A 25,652-nucleotide genomic window follows, 5' to 3' on the forward strand; every position below is an offset into this window, starting at 1 on the left:
CTGGGCAATGGCTTATTCCACATTCACACAGCTGTGTCATTTCCTGTCAGTTAAAGGGTGAGGGCTAAGTCCACACAGCAGCAGTAAATCGTATTAGCAGTCAGCATTAATGAGGAAAAGCAGGACCAAATTCTGCAACCTGGGCCAGAGTACCCTTATCAAACAGCCTACACAGCTTATTGCAATGCCCTTGATGGAACAATCAGCCATAATTTTGAAATAAAAGATTCCTCTCCAAGAGGACAAATTCTTCCCCAACAACAAGTTCAATCCATTGACTTTTTATCAACCTTCTTTCTTCAATTCTTCTTTCTCCAATAATAATAATAATAATAATAATAATTGCCTCCTATTTGGCTGATGTTACATAAGACTAGCTGAGTGACCATCTCCAAAAAGGGACTGCTGTGAAAGTGGCACCCTTCAGTACACAGCAGGTCACAATTTTTACACCCTGCTATTATTTTATATTAAACTTCATGTATTTGAAACCACTTCATATCCACCATCGTTCAAAATTTTCAAACAGAATGCCTATGACCCATACTCATATTTTCTGACAAAATGTCTCTGAAGACATCCTGAACGTTTTCTTGTTCTTAAGTCATCTCTTGACTCTGTTGACTGTAAGAGACCTGGGCTTCCTCCTCAGGACACACTTGCTCCTTCAAACCCTCCTTCTGACATTTTAGGAAAGGCAGGCAACCACGAATAAACAATTAGGATTATGCCTTTATATTCCACTGTGAGCTCAGATCTCCATAAATACACTGGACCTGAACAGGGAGGCAGAGGGGTTGTCTGATGTGTTTCTAAAGAAGAATGTTTAAAAGTAGAGAGCACATGAGTTTCTTAGCAGCCTTCTTGCAGGACTTAAAGGAGGCAGATAATATCATCACCTTGTAGGGATGAAACTAAGGGAAAAAATTCAGTGTTTGCTCAAGGTCAGACAGTTCATTCGTTTAGCCGGGGCTAAAAGCCAGTGTCCTGACTTGTAGTCCAGTGCTCATAGAAAGAATACAGAGCTATTGTTGTTTATCAGGTCTACGCCATCCCTAGATGGCTATTCTCTCTCAATTAGCCCTCTCTTCAGGCCTGGAATCAACCCTTTTTGTGTTAGATGGGATGTAGTATGAGAGGGGCTGCTTCTGTGTAATATGTAAAGAGCTCACCAGAGAGGAAAGAATTCTTAAGTTCAAAATTCTTAACTGAATTTTGAATTCAGTTTGAATTTGAGGGCAACTGAATGCTGAATGTACATGATGTATTGAATATTAACCAATCCATATTGAAACGTTTGCCATTTTTTCTCTTCTCTTGAACTTAGGGGTTAATTAGAGAAAGGAGAGAGTAATAGGAAACAAGAAGAATAACAAAAGATAGGACATTAGGTAATGCATGATTCCCTAGATAGGGAATGTCTTCCAAATGAGTGCTTTCCTTAGGAAAAAACCTTTCACTGCAGTCTAAAATTTTAGTCTTTCCTAGGACTTTAGGTGGCGCTAGTGGTAAAGAACCCGCCTGTCGATGCAAGAAACATGAGATGTAGGTTCAATCCCTGGGTCAGGAAGATCCCCTGGAGGACGGCATGGCCACCCACTCCAGTATTCTTGCCTGGGAAATCCCAGGGACAGAGGAGCCTGACAGGCTGCAGTCCATAGGGTCGCCGAGTAGGACACGACTGAAGTGACTTACCACACGAAGGACTTTAGGTTTCATTTAGATCTGAAAATCTCATTGAAGATAAACAGTTTCATCAAAGTTTCATAGTTAGTGGAAGGAGAGGTGAAAATTTAGAACTGGAGCCATTCATTCGTTCATTCAAATAATCAAGTCATTACCCTGCTTCACACTGTCCTGTGTCTATCTGTTTCGCTTAGGATGAAATCCAAATTTTATGATCCTATCTATTTTCTTCCTCCTTCAATGGGCCCACTGACTCCAGCCTTCCTTCTGTTCCTTCCACCTGCTGAGTTCTTTCCCTGGATGTAACTTTTCCACTGTCTGTCCCCTTGTTTTCAAATGGACCCTCTCATGGCTGATTTGTTCTCACCATTGACGACTTAAGCTCGTTAGAGAGGTGATGCCAGGCCTCTGGGTTTGATCCCCACCTTCCTATGCTTCGTCACACCATCCTGTTTGGTCTTCACAGAGCTTAGTGCAGTCATTCTTATTTGTGCACTTGCTTACTTCTTTATTGTTTATCTTTTGTCTGGCATATGTATGTGTAAGAGCAGCAGGCAGGCTGGCTTGTTTACTTTTCTATCTACAGTCCCTAGAACAGTATCTGGCATATTGTTACTGTTGTTTACGTGCTAAGTCCTGTTCGACCCTTTTTGCTACCCCAGGGACTGCAGCGTGCCAGGATCCTCTGTCTATGGGATTTCCCAGGCAAGAATAGTGAAATGGGTTGGGTTGCTATTTCCTTCTCCAGAGGATCTTCCTGACCCAGGGATTGAACCCATGTCTCCTGCATTGGCAGGCAGATTCCACTGAGCCACCAGGGAAGCTCATCTGGCATACAGCAGGTGCTTAATAAATATCTGTTGAACTAAATGCTAAGTGAATTTTTAAAAAATATTGAGTATCTACTACACACTGAATAATAGAGACTCAAAGTTAAGGCAAGGAAAGAAATCTTACCCTAAAGAAATTTGAAGCCTGGTGACTTCAGGCAGTTGGGTTTCTACTCAATTACACAGCTGCTAAATTTCACTCAGCAACTTGCAGATTCCTAGAAATTCAGGTCACCTGATTTCCAAAATTGGTCTATGATTTCAGATTATTCATTAAATTGATTAGGTCTCTCATTTTGCCTGGGCCAGATCCTATTTATGGCTGTTGTTCTGACCATCAATGGTACCTCCTTTTGCTCTCAAAATTGTCCCAGCATAAATGATGAATTACATGGTCATCTTACTGTCAGCCAAGTACTAATAATTCATAACTTATTGTTAGTTAGAGAAGTTTAACTACATGAACTTCATCAGTTCAGAAATGTGAAAGGTCAAATCATATCTCCAGAAAGAAGCAACCTCCTAAGTTAAAACTCTGAGAAAAAAAGGTGAGGTGTGAATCTATTCTCTTATCATCAATTAGTCAGTCCATTAACAAGGCCAGAATTTCCCAATATATGTTCAACAATTCTGAGAAGTGCAACTAAGAGTTACATGTGACAAATAAAGTAAGGTCAAAGATTCTTTATTGTACCAGTAACTACCCTGCAAACTTCACTCGCATTTCCTCATCGTGACTATTGGGATTTTACAGATGATGAAATTAAGGCTTTGAGAGATTAAGTAACTCATCCAAGGTCACACAGATACACTTCTTTATGTTTTCCTGCTCCCAATCACTATGTTCATTATTTCCCAAACAAGTAAATATTTTGATAATTTTGGGGGATGCTGGGTTAAACTCTGTTAGGCAGGCTACTTTTCTACAGAGCCTCTTACTGTTGTAATATATCAAAGGGTATGGTATATCTTCAAGGAGTGATACAGGCATAGTGTCTCCATCACTCACTGGGACATAAGACCCTTTTTGTGAGGACCCTTTCTGCAGAGCAGACTTTGGCTAGTACTGCTTTAGGAACCTGAGCAAGGCCAGCAATCCCTTTTTCCGTAGGTCAGTTCTCTGTGTATATGAACACAGCCTTACACACCGAGTCTGAGTTAGTCATCCTTTGGGGAGCTCCAGTTTTCTTTGCCCTGAAAGGAAAAAGAGACAATCCTTAGATCCCTAAGGCTTCATGGTCCTAGGGTTGATACTTACATCTGTGCTTTTAACCATCTTTCATTGTGCCTTTTCACTCCCCATACTGAACTTTCTGGTTTTTCACCTTATCCTCTCATTTACAAATCTAGAAATGTCCATCGGGAAACCTATACTTTTTTTTTGGCTAATGTCCTTAGTACAATTTAATAGCTAAAACCTCTGCAAATTTTGTCGGTTGTAACAACATGGATGGACTTGGAGGACACTGTACTAAGTGAAGTAAGTCAGAGAGAAAGACAAATGTTGTATGATATCACTTATATATGAAACCTAAAAAATAAACTGGTGAATATAACAAAAAGAAACAGACTCAAAGATATAGAGAACAAACTAGTGGTTACCAGTGGGAAGAGGGAATTGGGAGGAGCAAGATAGGGTTAGAGCATTAAGAGATACCAGCAACTATGTATAAACTGAATAAGCTACAAGAATACATTGTACAGCACAGGGAAGATAGCCAATATTTTATAATAACTATAAATGGTGCGTAATCTTCAAAAATTGTGAATATGTTGTACACCTGAAATTTATATGATATTCTAAATCAGCTATACCTCAATTAAAAAACTGTAAAAATAGGTGAAACCTTTGATCACTTGGAGCACAGGAAATGATGAGTAAAGAAGGACTTTTAGAGGGAAGAGAGAACAAATATACGGCTATTTTTAGTCCTCTCTGAGACTTTCAGGTGGGGGTGGGGGTGGATGTTGAGGCAGTGGAAAGGGAGTGGTGGGTTGTACCTGCATTTTTCAGCTAAGCATATATGCATTTTCCGGGTCAGTCAAGGGTGCTTTGATTTTAGGGAAGGGGAGACTGCTTATAAAGGAATTAAAGGGCAGGGTCAGAATCCCTCCTATCCCCTCTTCTCACTGAAACAGGGGCAACCGCTAACCTTGCATGCTTAGGTCCCTAGTGTAGTAGGATTGAGTTTTCCAATGGCTTTTGTTACTCAGCTATGATCATCGTCCACTTTTTTTTTCTTCTACTCACAAACCTCCCCTCCCCTCTCTTCCAAACCTTTCCCTCTTCTCCTGAGTCACTGAAACAGAGGTTTCCAAAGCCAGTCTGTTGCTGTGACCCCAGCAAGCCAGTTCCGGCATCTCAAACAACCTGGCTTAGCTATTGTTCCGTGGCCTAAATACCTGATGCAAAACATTTCCTAAGAAAATACAAGCACTTAACCCTTCCCCACCCAAGATTTGCTTTCCGTGTTTCATAACGATGTTTTGGGTAAGAAATGCTTTTGTTTTCATAAATGCTCACGAAGCTTCCGTAGAGCATCCCCCATGAAAACGTTTATCCAGAAATTCTAATAAAAATCAATATGCACATACAATTCCATTCCCCACTTCTTCCTGGACTTGTACAGTCCCAATCTTCAGCACAGCGTCACGGGTCCTCTAGTCGTCGCCGAGCTTTGGGCTGGAAATCGATCCCGCATGATCACCCTAGAGGGCGCACTGTCTACATTTTCTGCAAGTAACTAGACGGCGCTGTCTCCCAGGCTCCATAAAAGGGGAGGAGGCGGATCAGTTTCCTTCTCTCATTGAGAAAGAGGATTGGAAGGCCGGGCGTATAAAGCCGCGCAGAGAGCGTGAAACAAAGCAGTCGGATCGGAATTGGACTTGGGAAGCGCCGTTTGGAGTCAGGCCTAAAACTTGCTGGAGGAGAGTAACAAGCCTGCTCCTCCAGCTCTCCTCGTCCGCGCGGCGCCTCAGGGGTTCCCACCGCCCTTGCGGTTTATTTTTATATCTGCTTTTTAATAGAGAAAGAAATATATATATATATATATATTTTTTTTTTTTTCCTCTTAAGTGAAAATTCCTGTTTCAAGAGAAAATAAGACAAGATCAATGAAGGAGAGAAGAGCCAGCCAGAAATTATCCAGTAAATCTATCATGGATCCTAATCAGAACGTGAAATGCAAGATAGTAGTGGTGGGAGACAGTCAGTGTGGGAAAACCGCGCTACTCCACGTCTTCGCCAAAGACTGCTTCCCCGAAGTGAGTGTGGCCGGCTGGGGCTGCGGGCGGGCGGCGGGGAAGGGATCCCCGTCTCGAGGTGGGTTTCCCTGGCTTTCACCCTTCACCCGGTTCTCTCTCTCTCTTTCTTTCTTTTTTTTTTTCAGCCGTCTTTCTCACTGCTTATTACTTTCGCCCCGGTTAGTTGCCGGGAAAGGAAAAGTGGGGTGGAAGCGTGGAGGGGTTGGGATGCGCTTGCACATTCTACTGTTAGCTTCTGAAACTTGTTCGGTCATGTGTGCAGAATCTGGGGTTGGGAGATTCGGATCCTCCACTTTTGGAGAATCCGGGTGGGGCAAGAGGGAAGTTAGGGCTTTCGGAAAGGATCTGCGTGTTTAGTGTGAGATGTGGTGCGTGTGGATTTGGGAGGGGGGGGGTGGGCTTCGTTTTTTAATGGGAGAGTAAAGAGACTATTTTCAGAGGGTGTTCTGCAGCTGTCGTGCATTTTAAGATAACCTCTTTGCCCTCTTTACTTCTGTCCATTTTATCCAGAATTACGTCCCTACAGTGTTTGAGAATTACACGGCCAGTTTTGAAATCGACACACAAAGAATAGAGTTGAGCCTATGGGACACTTCGGGTAAGAGAGTCATCTGACCGCGTGGCGCTCGGGCGGGTTTCCAGGCGATCAGGGGGTACGCAAAGGGTCTCGGGGCCCCGCGTTTCTGGCACGCTCTCGGCACCCGCCAGCGCCCGTTCTGCGTTCCTCCGTTAACTTTGCTTCTTACGAGGGATTCCCTGATATATGAAAATTTTGCCCCTTCTGAATGGGGGTGGGGGGACGATATTGGGTCGGGCAATAGCTGTGGGAAGAAAAGGAAGCTCCGTGCCCGAAGGGTCACCCCGGGATGTAAAATGCTTGTAGCCGGGTGTCCGGGGAGCGGTTGGCCCGCGGAGCTGTGCCCGAGTCCTCTCGGGGTGGCCAGGGTAGCTAAATGTTAGGGGGGATGTGTGCGCCTTGTCGGTATCAACTGGCTCTAGGATGCGAGCGCCCCTCCAGGATCTAACCTGCTGCTTGGCTGGTAGACTGGGAGCACTGAGAGGGTGGTGGCAAGTGGAAGAAAACCCCCGAAGCCACGCACTTACGTGCGGATTCCGCGCTTGCGGAGAGAGTAGGGGGCGCGCAAGCATCCGCGGCGCTCGTGACGCCTACTGCCAGGAATGCGCTGGCTGCGCGGGCAGCACCCGGCGGGGGTCCCCGGGCCTCCTCTCCTAGCTGCCGGCCGCCCTCGCCGCCTCGGTGCCGACCTGCAGCTCTGAGCTCCCCCGCCCCCGTGATCACTTGGTGTCCCGCGGCCCACGCCATTCCCCCCTAACCCATTGCATCACCCCTCTCCAGTGTGCGAGGCCGCGGGCTGCCCTATTCGCCTTTGACCTTCCCATCCAGTTGAATTATTGGCACGGTGAATTATTTTCTAGTGTCTGGGGTTCAAGGCCGGGTTATCGCCTTCCCACGCACTCACGCACCAACCTGGCACGCAGCTGTAGGGAGGGCGGGTTACACCGCGAAGGGGAAGGCTTCCCCGCGCAGATGTTAGGGGTTCAGTCTGGGTCAGGCGTGCAGTCTGGGTCAGGCGCGGTGGGGGCGGTAACATCACCTAGACTCTCCGGCTGGAACCCGGGGACCCGCCGACCCTGCTACGGTGCCTGGCGGCGTAGGAGTCCCTTTTCCAGGAAGGGTGTAGCCTCTGGAGAAGGAGGAGGAGACAACGGGAAGGCCCGGGGAAGGCCCCTGAGCTTAGGTCTAGGAGTTTAGCAGGGAGCTGGGCTGCTGCGGGTGAACCGAGCCAAATCCTGGGTGAAACTGGCGAGGAGGAGCGCGCAAGTGCCAGCACGCAGGCTTTACTGTCGGGCGGGGAAGGCCCGCGAGATGGACCTGTGCTCAGCTGGGAGGGGCCTCGCTTAGATGCTTGTGGGCTGTGCGAGCTTCCCACCGCCCCCGGCTGTAACCTCTGGAGCCCCGGAGGGACTGAGGCGATTAGAGAGCACAAGGAAGAGGCCAGACTGACAGGGTCGCCAGAGGCAGTCCCTGCACAAAGGCAAGTGAGAAGTCTCGCGCGAGCGCCTCTCACGGTTGTTGCCAGGTGCGCCGAGGGCTGCAGTAAGATGCGCTGAGTTTGTTTCTCCCTGGAGAATCGGGCTCTTCCTGGAGCCTCGCCAAGGGTAGCAAAACCAAGACCTCACCGGATTTTATGCTGAGGATTGCACACACTCTCAAAACTATAGGGAAGGCGGTGATAGACGGAATGCTTGTTTCAGGCATTTCCATCGTTAGATTTGTACACAGCCTAGTTCTTAATGGACTCCAATTACCAGATATATCGTGGTATTTGTTATGCCTCATGGGCAGGACAGCTGGTACGGTACCAATAATTAACACCAACACTCAACCCCCTCTCCCAGTCTGTTTGGACCGAATGCAGGATAAGAGTGATTTAGACATGGGGGTCTGTGAGTCTGATTCGGTCTTTGATACAAGAGCTATGTTTAGATTTTAAGCTACTGCTTACACGGATATCTGGGTACGGATCCTCTCCTTCCCTGAGTCTCATTTCGTCATCTGAAAAAAGGATACAGAAGCAAATAATGTGCAGGATCATTCCTAGCTGTAGACTTCTTGGCTTTGGGTCACCAGACAGGCAAATCTTTTTGTTTCACTGATGTTGGTTGGCTTCAGCTCTTAGTCCCAGTGGATCTGGCATCCCACGCCCTAGTTTTCACCACCCATGAAGCCAGCCAGATTCTGAACAGAGCCACTGCTTCCTGGTGGATTTAGGAAGGAGACCCATTTGGGCAGGGAGGGGGCATGGGTAACCTTAAAGGAATGTTAGGTTATTTACCCCTTCCTTGTCTCAAGCTTCAGGAGTCACGGGACCACCAAAGGAGATTTTAAATTGGGCGCCCAAAGGGCTAAATTGACTTTTTTTTTTAAGAGAAAAAAGACACATGCTTTTCAAAGGCTAGGAAACAAACAGAATGTAGGCAGTTTATAGTTGGAGGCTATGCTTCACATGTGCAGATAAATACCACTTCAGATAGTTTCAAATATTTAATCCAAACTCTACCGTTTGTTGTCTCTGCACACATAGCATCATACCTTGCACACAGTAGTCACCCAGTAAAATCTGTTGAATGAACAAATGAATAATCATATGCATCATTTCCAAGGAGATGAGATTCCCTGACATTTGTCATCACTGAATTATCTGTGCACAAAGAATGGCAACTTTATAAACATTGCCTTTCATCAGATTAAATACAATTACCTGAAATGAAGTCTGTTGTGAAGTAATCACTGTATTTTTATTTAATGAAACAAAACATATGTGTATTTAACTAAAATGTGCAGGTTTGAAAAACCTGTGATTAAGAAAATATCACACTGCAAATTTATCCAGTAATGAAATCTTAGGGCAAATTTAGATTAAGATTTATATATAGTGGATAAAAGGCATAAGGGAATTATTTAGAATCCCATTATGTTGTTTGTGAGGTGAAGTGTGAGTTAATTAAACACAGTCATGAAACACTATTTGGATTCTAAGAATAGACTACTTCCACCAAAAATGGTTTATCATTCATGTCTGATGCCTCTTGCTACATTTATTTTTTCCAACTGCTATCAATTTAACTCTGGAGAAGAGTTTTCCCCTTCTAGAACTTTATGAATGTTAGAGGGGAAAGGAGGCATGTAACTTCTCTTACATAGGGAGAGTGATGACATGAGCTTTGTTCTTTCAGTGGCATTCACATCCTGCTTAGCCTCCTACCAGATATTAGGAGACTCTCTCCCCTTTCTTTCTGCACCTACTATGTGCAGGCCCTCTCTGAGGCCTTAGAGATAATAGTTTTAATTCAAATATTGTCCTATCTGCTGAGGGTCATACACCCAGGTAGGGCAGAGAGTTGGAAAAAGGAGTTTCTCCCCACTTAGTTTGGCTCATATGCAACCTGTGATAAGCCAATTTTGTCAGATTCTTGAACCCAAATGCCCTTTTCATCTGGTTGCTGTGGATTTCCCTTGTCAGGCATCCCTAATGTTGACAGATCCCCTGGATCCTCCTCAGGTAGAAAATGCTTGTAGCTGCCCCCAGCGCACACACCAATTAAAGCAACCACAAGTGGCAATTTGCCAGTTGGTGTCTTATGGCTGCTTAAAGTTATTTCAGTCCCTCTAAAAGGAAACATCATTTGAAAAGATACATGCACTCCAGTGTTCATGGCAGCACTGTTTACAGTATCCAGGACATGAAATCAGCCTAAATGTCCATTGACAGAGGAGTAGATAAAGGCGGTGTGGTACAATATACAATGGAATTTCACTAAACAATGAAAAAGAACAAAATGCCATTTGCGGCAACACGGATAGACCTAAGAGACTGTCATACTGAATGAATGAAGTAAGTCAGACAGAGAAAGACAAATATCATATGACATTACTTATATATGGAATCTAAAAAAATGATACAAATGAATTTATTTATAAAATGGAAATAGAGTCACAGATGTAGAAAAACTTACAGTTACTGGGGGGTATGGAGGGTGGGCAGGATAAATGGGCAGATTGGGATTGACCTATAATGCTGCTGCTGCTGCTGCTAAGTCACTTCAGTCGTGTCTGACTCTGTGTGACCCCATAAACGGCAGCCCACCAGGCTCCCCCGTCCCTGGGATTCTCCAGGCAAGAACACTGGAGTGGGTTGCCATTTCCTTCTCCAATGCATCAAAGTGAAAAGTGAAAGTGAAGTTGCTCAGTCGTGTCCAACCCTCAGCGACCCCATGGACTGCAGCCTTCCAGGTTCCTCCGTCCGTGGGATTTTCCAGGCAAGAGTACTGGAGTGGGGTGCCATTGCCTTCTCCGACCTATAATGCTACTATAAATAAAATAGGTAATCAACAAGGACCTATCTATAGCACAAGGAACTCTACTCAATACTCTGTAATGGCTTATATGGGAAAGAAATCTAAAAAAGAGTGGATATTCCTATGAAGTGAAGTGTAGCACTCAGCTGTGTCCAACTCTTTGCGACCCCATGGACTATAGCCAACCAGGCTCCTCTGTTCATGGAATTCTCCAGGCAAGAATGCTGGAGTGGGTTGCCATTCCCTTTTCCAGGGGATTTTCCTGACCCAGGGATTGAACCTCGGTCTCCTGCATTGCAGACAGATTCTTTACCGTCTGAGCCACCAGACAAGCCCTGGATGTATGTGTAACTGATTCACGTTGCTGTACACTTGAAACTAACACATTATCAATCACTATACTCCACACACTATTATCACTGTTAACACTATTATCAATCACGCTATACTCCAAAAAAAAAGTAAAAAGAAAAACCCAGGAAGCAAAGCCTTCTTATAAATAAAACAGCATTGTGAATCCTCCTCTTAAAGGGGGGTATTTTAAAGGTAGTCTTCAGACATAGGTCTACGATTTCTTTATTTTAATGAGAAATATTCACTTTTTATTGATGATAAGACAAGCATTTGGTTAAAAGTTGCAGAAATGCTCCTACTGGTTTTTAAATTCACTCAGTGAGTTTCTGTAAAACAGTGGGTAATGGTTTCAACATTTTGATGTGATGAGACCAAAGTAGTCTTGTGCTTCAGATTCTTGGCCACATTCGCCAAGCATAGAAGCAATTTGTAGCATGAAGCCAGTGCCTACTAATAATAGAAATCCACCATTTAAGGATCACCATATCTTTTCCTAAGTGATTTGATTGCAGTGTAATTTCAGGACATGTGATGTAGGGAGTAATAATCATTCATTTCAGCTTTTAACCAAGGCAAGGTAATGCACATTTTATCGAAGGCATATTATTAGTTTTTAAAATACTCAATTTAGCTGCTAATATTCCCCCACGATAACTCCTATACACTTTTTTGAATCCTCTCCTGATACAAGGTTCTTTTAGGCCGTGAGTGCTAACGTTAACACTTCCTGTACTAGCTTTTAGCAGTATTAACAGGAAAGGTAATATACTTTAACTTTTATACCTAAAGGAAAAGGGAAGAGAGGAAACTCTTGATTACTCATGACCTGACTTTGAGGACAGATTGCTCGACATCCATAAATCTATGTTGTTATGTTTGTAGATTATGCATCAGGTTTGAAGAATGGTCTCAGTGATAAGTACTTTTGAAATATTTCTTAACTGGGATGGGAATGTCAGCAGTGTAACCAGTATATCATTAATCCAGAAAAGCAGCGTCAAAAGGGTCACTGGTCCCTTTTTTGTCATTTAATAGGCAAATTAACATTTCAGTACTTACAGAAATAATTGAAACAAGTAAACATTTTTTAGAGCTTTTTAATGTGCCTGAACTCTGCTAAATGCTGTAGGAGCTGGAAGAGGGTGGTGCAAAACCTGGCTAGCATGGTGCCTGCCCTCAGAGTACTCACAGTCTAATACTTGTTCTTAAGAGGGTGAGCTGGAAGGTTCTAAAGCTGGACTCACTTAACAAGAAGATCCAAAGAAGAGCTGAAGACTGCAGGGTCAGCCCAAGGCCTCATTGCAGTCCGCCACAGTTTCTTCTTTATTGCTAACAAGTTGACTCAGTTCTTAAATCTGTAATATCCCTGCCTCTTGAAAACATGCTTATTATGTTAAATGGCTGGCAAGGAAACCAAGATTCTGACAGTTGAAGCATTTTAACTGCAGTTAACCTTCTTAGGGAAAGGAAGAAAGGAAGAGTTTACACAGAAGCCAAAGAAGCGTGGGTGCTTGTGTTGTGAAGCAAAGAGCAAAACTGCACAAAACTAGTTAGATCGTAAGACAGTAATGAGCTCTAGGAGCTTAGAATTTCAAAGCCAGGTTTTTGACTCTTAACTTGAATTTTTTCCTGAAACTCTGTGAGAGATGTGGGTTAAGACAAAACAGCTCTGAGTTAGGATGGTGATATCTGATAAAAAATACCTAAAACTGTATTTGGAAAACTGTCTACTATGCAGTGGTTTCTGTTTATATCTGTCAAAGTTTATATTTGTCTAAATCTGTTTTCTTGCTAAGTTGCACATTTTTGGTGAGGCATCCAGATTGGTCATTCTGATGCCACCTGTAGTAACCAGATGTTTCCTCATTAATCCAGTTCTTTTGCATGTAGATACAACACCAAGGACCAATATTTTTTCCAGTTAGCTCATGGTGCCTGGTGGGCTGTGCCAAATGAATTGCTTATGTTGCCACCCTTTTCTGATGCCCTTTAAATGTCAGCCACTATATCTTGGCAGCCCTACTCAGAGACCCTCTTGACAAAACAGGAATTTCAGTGGCACGAAGGTAAGCTGCCTCAGAAGTCCAACCAGGAGTTGTACACGTTGACTTTGAAAAACAAGCCTGATGACATAGTGTGTGGCATAGGAGCTTCACTCATGGGTTGTTACTGAATAATAATGTAACATTTTTAGATGTATACCTATCTGCTCTTCTCCCTAAAGCTCTGTGACTTGCTATAGTTCCACTTTAAGTCAAATATTTTGATTCTTGTATTTTTAAAGTGTCTCAGTAAGATTGGGATTGTAACCCTAAACCTTTATTTAAAGCTCAGAAATAGCAGTCTTATTTCTTCCTCTTTGACTTTCGATACAACTTCATATCTACATTGTTCCCCGAAACTGAAAATATTGATTCTATTTTTATAGCAATAGAGAAATGCCCCCCCAAATTTTCATAAAATCTGTTTATAATTTCTGTTGATCTGAACCTATAGAAGAAACAAAATATCCTTCCTGGGAATACTTGTTGCATGTTTGAGGGCATGATGCTTGTAGTACAAACTGCATGGAATGAAAGAGTTCAAGAGTCTCACACTGAGCCAGACCAAAGGTTCTGCCTGGACTCAATTCACGTTCCTGAGATGATTGCTGATTGGACCATTTACTCTTAAGTGGAGATGGCATCAGGAAATAGAATCTTATAATAACTGGGCAGTTCATCCACATGGTAACTGCTGTTGGGTACAAATATTCTCTTAGTCACAAAAAAATACCAAAAGCAACTGTGGTTCCTCTGCCCAAAATATGCAGTATTCCTGATTTTATTGTTCTAGGTAGGAATTTCTTAGGGGGGAAAGTGAAGTTTTTCAATTTTAGGTTCAAATATTAATAAAAGAAAGTTGTATTAATGAAATATTCAACTAGATGAGTTTTCAGTTCTCAAGCTCCCATAAAAGCTTCCCAGTGTTTGAACTGGTTTTGCAAAAGGTTCCACACAGCCTCCGTTTTGGGCATTAATCTTCAAACATATACGTTTAATTATGTACATATATGGTGTGTTCTATCTTTGTGAACAGATGACTTAAGCAGACAGGTATGTATCTGCAAAAGTAGTTTCTGGGTGAGGCACATTGTGACTATTCTTGGGCTGGAAAGACTGCTCTCGCCCAGAATTAATGCTCTTGAAGACAAGGATGGGTAGACCTGAAGATTCAGAAGCCTTTTAGAACTTTGCTGATGTTCGCCAAACTGCCGAAACTCAGACAACCTCCCAGGGCTCTATTGCAGTCTTCACCCTGCAGAGCTTGGTCCTTGAGAGGTTTGGGGACACATTTTGTGTATATAGTGTCCTTGTTTCTTTACAGTGTGGAATTTTCTGAAAGTTTCCCTTTGATGATCTGACGCTTAAATAGAAAGGACCTTGGAGTAGTACTAGGTATTTAAAGTTACGCACAGTATAAGAGAAATGCTGCATCAGAACTACCATGTGCATGAAGCCTACTTCACATTGTGAGAAAGTTTTATTCAACAAGCAAAGCTCAGTACCTAGACTAACTGAAATGATTAAAGAAGAAAATGAAAGTGTTAGTCATCCAGTCCTTTCTGACTCTTTGTGACCCCATGGGCTGTAACCCACCAAGTTATTCCACTGTCCATGAAATCCTCCAAAGAAGAATACTGGAGTGGGTTGCCATTTCCTCCTCCAGGGGATCTTCCCGACCCAGGGATTGAACCCTGGTATCCTGCACTGCAGGCAGATTCTTTACCATCTAAGCCACCAGGAAGCCCTGAAGTTTGGTACATTTCTACATAATACAAAATCATTCAGTGTTCTTTCTTGCCCTGTGTTTAGTTCTATAGTTACCTTGGAAGATTTTTACATGCTTCTTTATTTAAAATAAAGAATCTGTAGAACTTAATCTTTTCCTGTTTGGCTTAACAGAATGCTTTAAGACATTTCTGATGGGATGGAGGAGGAGGGGCAGCTACTGTTCCTGTCTCATTGGCTTACTTTCTTTTCTGCTTCTTTCTTTGGGGTCACTTCTGCCTCCCTGTATTGCTTCTCACTTCACAGGGGCATTCCTGGAATTCCTTTTCTTTTTTTTTTTTTTTGACTGGTGAGTTATCCCGCTCATGCCTGTGATGACACCGTGCACTCTTAAGCTTGGCTTTTCCTCCTTGCTTTGGGTAGTAGTTTGGCTTTATAGGCAAGAATTCCAGGTGCTTGAACACAGAGCAAGAACATGCAAGTTGAACTGGATATTTTCTTTTCCCCTGAAGGTTCTGCTTAGCTGATGAACTGTTAGATTCTTCCTGGCAGGACAGTTTTGTTTTTTGTTTTTTAATCTATATCAGTTTTCCTTTTTACTCTTAAAAAAAAGCAGACCATGGATTTTTCCATTCAAAAAAAGTTTTAACCTTGCCTTATCAAGCCTTATAATAAATAAGTGATCTTGTTATTTTTAATGACAAATTATTCTTGTGGTTAGGCAAATTATGCTTATAACTAATAAATGTGGAGATCAGTTTTATTACTACCTTTGGACACTCTTGGTTGATCTGAAAGCACTGTTCATTAGCAAAAGTAATAGGACAGATCAAAGTGTCATTCCTAATTAGATCTTGTTAAAGCTCTTAAAAATGACTTCAGAACCTCAACAAGCAAGGTGGTTTATTTCTCATGAACCTTAACCTATATGTTTTTTACATGTGTGTTTTCATTCGAAATATGAAACTCAATAAAAACAAAAGCAGAATCAAACTTCCATAAGAATGTGGTTTAAGTTGCAGACTTCATTTATTTTAAAGTCAGGCCAATGTCTACATTTTTTAGATATTTGGGTACAACCACTAAGCACGGGCGGCTTCTTCCCAGGTGGCTCAGTGGTAAAGAATTTGCCTGCCAAAGCAGGAGACATGGGTTCGATCCTCGAGTCGAGAAGATCCCCTGGAGGAGGAAATGGCAGCCCACTCCAGTATTCTTGCCTGGGAAATCCCATGGACAGAGGAGTCTGGCGGGCTACAGTTCATGGGGTCCCAAGAGTCGGACACAACTGAGCGACTAAAGAACAACACTAAGCCCTGGAGGCTGCTTCCTTGATTCTAGGAAGCCCATGTCCCCAGCAGTGAGGCCTGAAGACAAAGCCACATCCCCTTTGTGGCCTTAAAATGGGAGGAGGGGGGAACCCAGTACACAAAAGGGAGGGCAGGGTGGTCTCTGCAGACATGTGCTGGCTTAGAAGTTAAAACCATTCCTCTGGATTTTCTCTGTAGTTTGAATTTTAATTACTCTGTTTTAGTACCTTTGTAATTCTCCAACTGTCTTTCCTTAATTTGTGTTTGGGAAAGATGATTTTCACTGTTTTGTAACACAGTCTTAGATCAGAGATTAGGAGTGTTCACTTGCCTTCATCTTAGTTAAAGTTTCTGTCCTCCAAAGTTCAGGTAAACTGGAGACACAGGTGAGCTGGAGACGGGAAAGTAACCACAAAGTTTTCTTCCCAGTGGGACTGATTTCTAAGAAAGGAGATTTCTGAAGCCTGATTAGGCTTCTGACAGTCTGAATTATTGCAACGCTGGGACTTTCTGGATTTGGGGTCAAGTCATCTCCTGCTAACTTTGGCAGAGCAGAGGAAATCCTCATGTATATGTCTGGTATTTGAATTCCCACTCTAAGATCTGGAATTTTCTGATTCTATGTTTGGAAAAAGAGATCCCCCAATGTTTATGGCAGAAACTGTGCCCAGGTTAGACTTTGGACTCGAAAACAGAAGCTGCGATTGAGAAAGTCTGAACTTCACAGAACAAATATGGAAATCCCAGTGTGTCTGTGTAGAGTGGTAAGCCATCTCGTTTCTGAGTCCTCTCAAAAATGTTGAAGTTGATGGAGTCTTTGTGAATTTTTCTTTTAACCTCAGATAATCTTTTTCCTTCAGTGACTGAAAAGGCAGCAGCTGCAGTGTGTCATTTTCAGAAACAGCCTTATTCTAATAAGTCTTACTGTTTAAAATGGCATGATTGCTTTTTTTTTTTTTTTTTGCTCTAAAGCCTTTAAACTTTGTCAAAATACCTTTCTTTTGTCAGTCTCTGCTTCATCAGGGTCCTGATTCCAGATGTGGGCAAAGAACTGCTGTAGCTCAGGACTGATTCTGGCTTTAGTTGGTCTGTTTTTACTCACACTTTCCTTCCTTATGCCTAGAAACATTTCCCTTCTTCCTGGCTTGGTAGACACACCTGGCTTGAAATTGTCACTGCTGGTGAAAAGGCCACAGCATTCCTGGGGTTAACCAGTGGGTACTGGGCACGCATCATATCCTGTGAAAAGAGAATGGTGCATCCTAACCACACATAGTAACTTCGATATCTCAAGAGCAGCCTCCTGAAGATTTTTGTTTTGATAGAAATTTAAAAGATTATTTGAAACGCCTCTTTAGTCTTTCTCTTTCCCTGTCTTTGACTTTTGAAGTTTTGATTTATCAGGGGACAGCATGTCATGTTTTTCTGCGAGAAATGGAAGGTGATGTCAAAATGAAATTGGGTTTCAAAAAGACTGGTAGTTTAGAGGTTTTTCCTCTATCCTGGAGTCAATTTTATATATAGATATATATTTAATGATTTTCCTGTTGTGCTTGTGCAGTATTCAGTATACCGAAAATGATTTTTTGAAACAAAATAAATAACATAACAAACTGTTATTTAATTTTATAATTGGCCTCATGCAATCATTCATCCTTTGGGGTTCTTGAAAGAACAGAAGAAATGCCCTATATGATTAGAAGAGGGTTCTGTGGTTAAATTAATTGGCTGGTAACTTGAAGCTTTAGGATTTAAATTAGGCTGGATTTAACTCAGTCTCATATCCTAGGTGTTACTCCCAGAGATGGAACTGTGTAAAAAAGTGACAGAATTCAGTATGGCGTTTATTACATTCTTTCTCTGTAACAGGAAGAGTCTGTACAGGGTTTGGTGATAAGGTTTAAGTAAGCACACTCAAAGGTCATGGCTCCTTGTAACTGGGAGACAGGGTGGTGCGAGATGAGGCTCACGATGGCTCTCTGTGCATAGCTGAACCTACCCTTCCTTCTCTCCCCCACCTCCATGGTACTGACAGAATGATCTTGGATTTGGGGCTCCTCCCCAGGAAGTAGCTCCAGCTATGGTGCTTCCTGCTTGCACTCAGCTTGCAGTAGCCAGCCATGTGTGTGCGCTAAGTCCCTAAGTCGTCTCCAGCTCTTTGTGACCCCATGGACCGTAGTCCACCAGGCTCCTCTATCCATGGGGTTTTTCCAGGCAAGAATACAAGAGTAGATTGTCTTTTCCTACTCCGGGGGATCTGCCAATCCCCTGCACTGGCAGGCAGATTCTTTACCACTGAGCCACCTGGGAAGCCCTTAGCCCAGCCATAACCATAGTTAAGACTTTTTGATCTCTTACTAAGTGCGGGCACTGCCCAGGTTCACTTAATCCAAGGTAGCTACTGTCGTCATCTTCATTTCATGAATGAAGAACTGAAGGAGCAGTGACCTGAAGCTACGTGCCCCTCCCCTGCAGGGGCAGAGGTGGATTTACGCTTCAGGACGTTGGGGTCCAGAGGCTCTGCCTTTCCAGCTTCCTTTCTGGCTCTACTCTTTGAACTGAAGATCCTGGCTCCTTCCCTTGAATTTAAGTCAAACAGTGAGGCTTCCTTGCCTTGTTGTAGAAAGAAATACAGTACTGTTACAGACGGTAAAGAATCCACCTGCAATGCAGGAGACCTGGGTTCAATCCCTGGGTCAGGAAGATCTCCTGGAGGAGGAAATGGCAACCCGCTCCAGTACTCTTGCCTGGGGAAATCGCGTGGACAGGGGATCCTGGCGGGCTACAGTCCATGGGGTGGCAAGGAGTCGGACACGAGTGAGTAACAGAGCACGTATGACTACACAAAAACGCGAAGGAAGTTTTTGGCCAGCCCAGCACTACTAGACTTTTGTTTGCTTTCTTTTTCGAGAATTGGAGGTGATGGGAGCCGTGTGACCCTCCAAAGATTTAGCTCCAAAGGGCAAAGTTCATGCATGACTGGCAAAGGGGATTTTCATCTGACAACTTGTGTATCTTTGTTTCTTCTCAGGTTCTCCTTACTATGACAATGTCCGGCCCCTCTCTTACCCAGACTCGGACGCTGTGCTGATTTGCTTTGACATCAGTAGACCAGAGACTCTGGACAGTGTCCTAAAAAAGGTGAGTGCTAGGGAGTGATGACACAGATCAATACTGTCTGCATATAAATTAGAAACATTTGGTTGACTGGGAGCTCAAACACTCCAGTTAATACCCTGCTGTATGTTCTGTAACTAAAACACTGAAAAGGACACTCTCACATTATAAAAGGGTTTCCACTCATATGTGACCTAAGTTTTGATGATGAACCTGCTAAACATTTGATCTCACTTTAAGAAACAAAATACGTTTTTAAGAACCTCTGTGTTATACTTTGGGTAGCAGTGGTGCAGCTAACAATAACGATACTCTGTTACTGTTCAGTGTGTCTTCCTTCTTTCATTAACCTGTAGACTGTGCTTACTTTTCAGGTTCATATTTGACCTCGATTCAGGGCTTGAAATGAATGCAGTCATAGCTGTTTAGTTAAAAAAAAACAAAACTATATTTCAGTAATGATGTTATTTATTAGAAACAGAAATATAATGCATAGGGGAGAAAATAGGGCTATGTTTCCAGGCAATAGACCAGGTGACTTGTGATCGGGGTGTTGTTGTACACTAGTAAACACAGTGGTTGTATACAGGTTGTAAGTGATATCACATGGCTAGTGTCCGGAGACAAAGGTAAGGGAGGTTTTGTCCATGGCGAGGGGACCCTAGGAAGCTCTGTGTGGAACCCAGGGAAGGTCAGGAAGAAGGGACCCTCCTGCAGGTGGTCCCTGGTCCTGGCGAGGCCAGGAGAGGGAGGAGACAAGCTAGGACTGAGCCCCAGGATAGCTAGAGAAGGCACATGCCTGTCCAAGGGCCAGCGTGGGTCAGCCTCTAGTTGACTCTTCAGTCCTGGCCTGAATGCCGTGATGTTTCAGAATCAAACCTTTCTAAAGCCCCCTTCTCCTCCAGGCATTCGGGCTTCATCTGAGGATGTGCTTGAGAGCACAGAAGTGTCCTTGTATTTTATATGTTTCTTTTAGTTTGTTTTTCCCTATTAAGTTTGACTACAGGCCTTGTGTGTCGTGATGAAATTAGGATCTAAGGTGAATCAACCCCTCCCTCCAGCCCCGTCTCTTTACTAAACATGACAAGCACAGTTCAATGAAATACTAATTTCTTAAAAGATGAAAGCGTCTTTTTAGCTTTTTAACTCGTTTCAGTGTTGAGTAACATTTGTATCTTAACACGAGTGACGTGACTGTCAGATTCCAGCAGGAATACGCCTTTCCTGCCTTCGATGCTTGTGAACAATTGCTAGATGTGAGGCCAGAGTCATCACATAGCGAACAATGACAGAGCAGCTTGCCTCGTGCTTGTCTGTGGATCAAAGAGACTACTTATTTACTGGAGTTCTTACTTGATGTAGTATCAAGTTATGCATAATTTATGGTGAAAAACCCTGCTTCTGTTTTATTTTGCTTTTGTCTGCTTAGACCAAATGAGGAGTGACTTGGCCTTAGAGATATTAATGAATGTATTTTATGTTTGTGTGAGGTTTAAGGCTCATGATAACCCCTGCTATGGTTTGTCTAGATTCATTGAATCCTTTAAGTCCTTGAATATCAAAGAGGTTAGAGTGACTTAGAGCTACAGAGATCTTACTTTTTTTTTTTTTTTCCGATTCACCTTCTAGTTCTTACTCCAGGGCTGTCTAAACACATGGTTCAGTTCAGTTCAGTTCAGTCGCTCAGTCGTGTCCAACTCTTTGCCACCCCATGAATCGCAGCACGCCAGGCCTCCCTGTCCATCACCAACTCCCGGAGTTCACTCAGACTCACGTCCATCGAGTCGGTGATGCCATCCAGCCATCTCATCCTCTGTCGTCCCCTTCTCCTGCTGCCCCCAATCCCTCCCAGCATCAGAGTCTTTTCCAATGAGTCGACTCTTCGCATGGTAGATGCCTCTAAATAATACTGGGGGAAAAGGGAGGAAGGAGAGGAAAAGAGAGAAAGGAGGGAGGGAGTAAAGTGAAATGAAAGTCACTCAGTCGTGAACTGAGTCACCAACTCTTTGCGACCCCATGGATTGTAGCCCACCAGGCTCCTTGTCAGTCCATGGGATTGTCCAGGCAAGAATAGAGTGGGTTGCCATTCCCTGGACTTTTGTGCAAAGTGGTATTACTCCCTTTGGTACCCTGGTGTACTTTGAATTAGAGTTTATTGCCCACACTTCTGGATCCAGAGGTGTCCTCTAGAGATCTTTTAAATTACTCAGGCAAGATGTCCCTTTTATGTAGTATTATAGACATGACTTCATCACCCTCCTCTCTTGTGAATTCCTTTCTGGAAGACACAGCTACATTGTAATCATCTCTGTAACCACCACAGAATTTAGAGCACATGTTTGTGAACGTGGGCAGGGAGAGTCAGGCGGAGATTCCTGACCTCAGCATCTCTGATCACTCCTCTTCAACGTGAGAGCTCTCCTATGAACTGTCTGAACTCCTGACTCCCATCCTGATGGTCATCTCCACCTTGAGGAAATGAAACCACAAAAAGTCATCCATTTGTTCTTCTAAGAGGACAACTGGAATTCCCTGCCAGCCATTTCTGGAAGTTCTAAGAGTTCTTGTTGGGCCATGAAACAGCTGGCTAGGGTAGACTACATTAATAACTTACACAGCATAAAACTAACTCAAGGGAATGTGAGCTATAGGACCAGGTGTCTCTCTGATAACCCAGGAGATGGGCCATTGCAAATGTCATGGTCTTTGTTGATTCAGCCACTCCAATGGAAGCTCCTTAAAGGCAGGAGATTCTGCTGTATTAACTCTAATCTCCAGGCTCTGAAATCTCAGTAGAGATTTCAATGCAGGGTGACTGCTCTGTCTTTCTAGGTGGGGTCAGTGAATGCATATCTCTACTTGTGTTGACTCTTCCCATGCTGGGAAGTACCAGCTGAACATATCCAAGGATGTAGTGACTTGTTAGAATATATAATTTTTCTTGAGTCATGTTTATCTTTCAGAGATGCCTCAATAATTAAGAAATTGCCTTAGCTACTTTCTGATAACACCCAACACGTCTCTTACAGTGGGAATGAGTCACAGAGAAAGAGAACAGATAATAACGTGCTTAGTTACTTAGTCCATGAGATTTTCCAACAAGAATACTAGAGTGGATGGCCATGCCCTCCTCCAGGGGATGTTCCCACCTGAGGATTGAACCCGCGTCTCCTGTATTTCAGGCAGATTCTTTCCCTGCCGAGCCACTGGGGAAGTGCCATAGATAATAATATGGTTCCCTAATGGATCCATGGGCTTCCCAGGTAGCACTAGTGGTGAAGAGCCCGCCTGCCAATAAAGGAGACCTAAGGGACTTGGGTTCAATCCCTGGGTCAGAAAAAAACCCCTGGAAGAGAGCATGGCAACCCACTCTATTATTCTTGCCTGGAGAATCTCCTGGTTCCTCTGCCACCAGGACAGAGGAGCCTGGTGGGCTATAGTCCAAAGGGACGCAAAGAGTCGGACACGACTAAAGTGACTTAGCACACACACAATGGATCCATACTTAAAAGCAGTAACATTTAATATCTACTAGGCAGATAAATGCAACTTTGCTCCTTTTATCTGAAGTGACACTCTCTTTTAAAAGTCCCTTCTGAGTCCTATTTCCAGTGCCTGCCAGTAGAGAAATTGTTTTCCTTTGTATGGATGCCAGCACTCTGTTAATTCTTCATCTTCTTTTCCCCCCCATAGTGGAAAGGTGAAATCCAGGAGTTCTGTCCCAACACCAAAATGCTCTTGGTTGGCTGCAAATCTGATCTTCGGACCGATGTCAGTACATTAGTAGAGCTCTCGAATCACAGGCAGACCCCGGTGTCCTATGACCAGGTATGTATATAGTTAGTGTGAACATGTGGATTATAAAGAGTGACAGAAATGAAACATCACTTGTAATAAATAAACTAAAAAGTAGCTACGTTTCTACAGGGTCAACCAAGGGTCACCACCAAGTCCAAGTCCCTCTCCTGAGATGGAGAATGAGCTCTCTGTGTCCAGACTGTGCCCATCTGTGAACAGAGGTGAAAGGGGCTGGTGTGTCTGTGCCTCTGGCTTCACAGCAAACATCCAGGCCCCTTCCTGGCAGTCCATTGCTCAGATTAATGTAAAAACTGCCCAGTGAGCATCAAAGTGATCCGGAACAAGATTGGGCCAAAATTATGGTGATATTTTGATTGTGAGGTTCTCAAAAAGCTTTCCTACATTGAGCAATTGACTGTGTAAGGATTCATATGTGTACATGTATACATAAGGCACATTTGAGAGGAAACCCTTTAAAATGTTCTGTCTTTCAGCAGAAGAATCATGTGATGCTTGATTACTTGAGGGCAGAAACAGTGGCTCATATTCAAAGTTGTATTTCTCTGCAACTCTCACTGGGTTTAAAGTTAAATAGATTTAAGAGGGAATGTGGTCAAAATCAGTAATACTCTTAAAGAGAGTTAATCTTATTTTACACTCAGCAGCATAATAAAATACTACAAAAGACCATTGTCAGTAAAATAGAGCACCCCCCAAAAAACGTCTAGTTTCATCATTCCTGCAGGCATTTCTCCCAAGTATTTAGGAAGGAGGAGGATTAGTTTTAGAAGTTCATTCTCTTAAAACTTACAACCAAATTCTAAAGACGGTTCATGTTGAAATAGCTAGAATTCTATTTATTCATTGTTTGACCAATCATACTGTGGTCTTCTTTGTCCTTCATTCCAGTTAACACAACTCTGGCAATTTAAATAAGCTATTTTGATGTAGACATGCTCTTCTTGGGTCCCCTTTTTGTCTGGTCCACATTTAAAAATTACATATTTTATGTCTCCTAAATTATAGATGTGTAACAGTATTGTTCCTTTCCTCAATTTGTTTTGGCCCTTAATCATGTAAGTTTCAAAACTGATTCTAAATTCTCTTACGGCTGCTTTTTGTACAGCCTGTTAGCCTTGAGTGCCATTTGCTTAGTTGCTCAGTCATGTCTGACTCTTTATGACCCTATGGACTGTACACCAGGCTCAGAAATTTTGCCAGAAGTTTTCCTGGCAAGCATACTGGAGTGGGTTGCTGCTTCCTACTCCACGAGTGCCATTTACACTCAAGAAAAGAAGAGTTGAGTTCCCCATGAGGTGCTGAAATAGGGTGGAAGAGCCGGATGACTCTACCAGAGCTGTGTGAAACATGCAGCATTTACATCCATGATCCGTAGCTTTTTCACTCTTTTCCAGCAGTAAGATTCTCTGGGTAATTCTATACTCTGCTGTAACTTGGAAGACCTACGTGTCTAGTTACCCTAGGTTACAGTTGGTAGTGAAGATAAAGCACCTCCTAAGACTTCTACTTCCTGGCAACACCCCATACTAACTAACTACCTGATGATTGGGCTGTTTATTGATAACCCAGTGTCATTAGACCAACCTTTGGCACCTCTGGGAAGTCAAACAGTGCCTACTGAGTGATGGCAATTGAATATCTTAAGACTGGTCCTTGACTGCAAATATTTATGCAATAATAAAGAAGGTAGTTAAAATGTTTAAAAAAGATTTTTTCGTCAATACTTGGAAAATTCAATTACATATTAGAAACATTTTGTGATGCATTATAATTTTGAGGTATTGGAATATACTTTGTAACTTTCCCCAGAGACTTGTTGCTGATCACAATCCCTTTTGCTTTACAGGGAGCAAATATGGCCAAACAGATTGGAGCAGCTACTTACATTGAATGCTCAGCTTTACAGTCAGAAAATAGCGTCAGAGACATTTTTCACGTGGCCACCTTGGCATGTGTAAACAAGACAAATAAAAACGTTAAGCGGAACAAATCGCAGAGGGCGACAAAGCGGATTTCACATATGCCCAGCAGACCAGAACTCTCGGCAGTGGCTACGGACTTACGAAAGGACAAAGCCAAGAGTTGTACTGTGATGTGAATCTTCGGTTATTTTTTATGAGGACAAGGAAATTAAGTGTAAAAACCACCACCAACAAAACAGAAAGATGAAGTCTGAACAAAGTGCACAGCCAAAGTCACGTGTTCTGGAGGCTTAGGAGGCATTTGGAAGGATTGTTCATCTTTTTGGAATCCTGTCCTTAGATTTGGCATGTAGAACAAGTGGTGGGAAGTGAGTTCATTGAAGAGTTTTGAAATGTGACTTGAAAAATATGCCAAAAAAGAGAGATTCAGATGGGCTAGAGGTTGAAGAAGAGGAATGCGAGTACCTCCAAGAAGAAAAATCACACTCTGATGGTGCTTGCGTTTTTGTTTTCTTTGTTACAATCTATTCACGGATCTCTACTTTGATTTAATTTTTAAGTGTTTTAATCTCCTTTACAAAAAAGTATATATTAATATACCATCCTCATTGGGGAACTGGCACTGTGACCATAGCGTTTAGTTTTCTAGAGGATGTGATCTAATTTTCTCCTAGCTCATCATTAAAATGGAAATTGTATCAG

At 43.0% G+C, this 25,652-nt stretch overlaps 1 protein-coding gene across 1 annotated transcript; it reads left to right on the top strand.

Moving 5' to 3' along the window:
• Nucleotides 1–5,630: 5,630 nt before the first annotated feature.
• On the top strand, nucleotides 5,631–25,394 carry RND3 (Rho family GTPase 3). Its single transcript, XM_052635722.1, has 5 exons — nucleotides 5,631–5,780; nucleotides 6,291–6,378; nucleotides 19,124–19,233; nucleotides 22,903–23,037; nucleotides 24,875–25,394. The coding sequence occupies exons 1-5, from the start codon at nucleotides 5,631–5,633 to the stop codon at nucleotides 25,124–25,126; spliced, it is 735 nt and encodes a 244-aa protein (XP_052491682.1). The 3' UTR covers nucleotides 25,127–25,394.
• Nucleotides 25,395–25,652: the final 258 nt, after the last annotated feature.

This window comes from Budorcas taxicolor, chromosome 2 (assembly GCF_023091745.1).
Source record: "Budorcas taxicolor isolate Tak-1 chromosome 2, Takin1.1, whole genome shotgun sequence".
Classification (NCBI taxonomy): domain Eukaryota; kingdom Metazoa; phylum Chordata; class Mammalia; order Artiodactyla; family Bovidae; genus Budorcas; species Budorcas taxicolor.

Coding starts and splice junctions, on each gene's coding strand:
- RND3 (XM_052635722.1), top strand. CDS start 5,631: ATGAAGGAGAGAAGAGCCAGCCAGAAATTATCCAGTAAATCTATCATG. Junction 6,379..19,123: donor GAGCCTATGGGACACTTCGG/GTAAGAGAGTCA, acceptor GTTTCTTCTCAG/GTTCTCCTTACTATGACAAT. Junction 19,234..22,902: donor TGGACAGTGTCCTAAAAAAG/GTGAGTGCTAGG, acceptor TCCCCCCCATAG/TGGAAAGGTGAAATCCAGGA.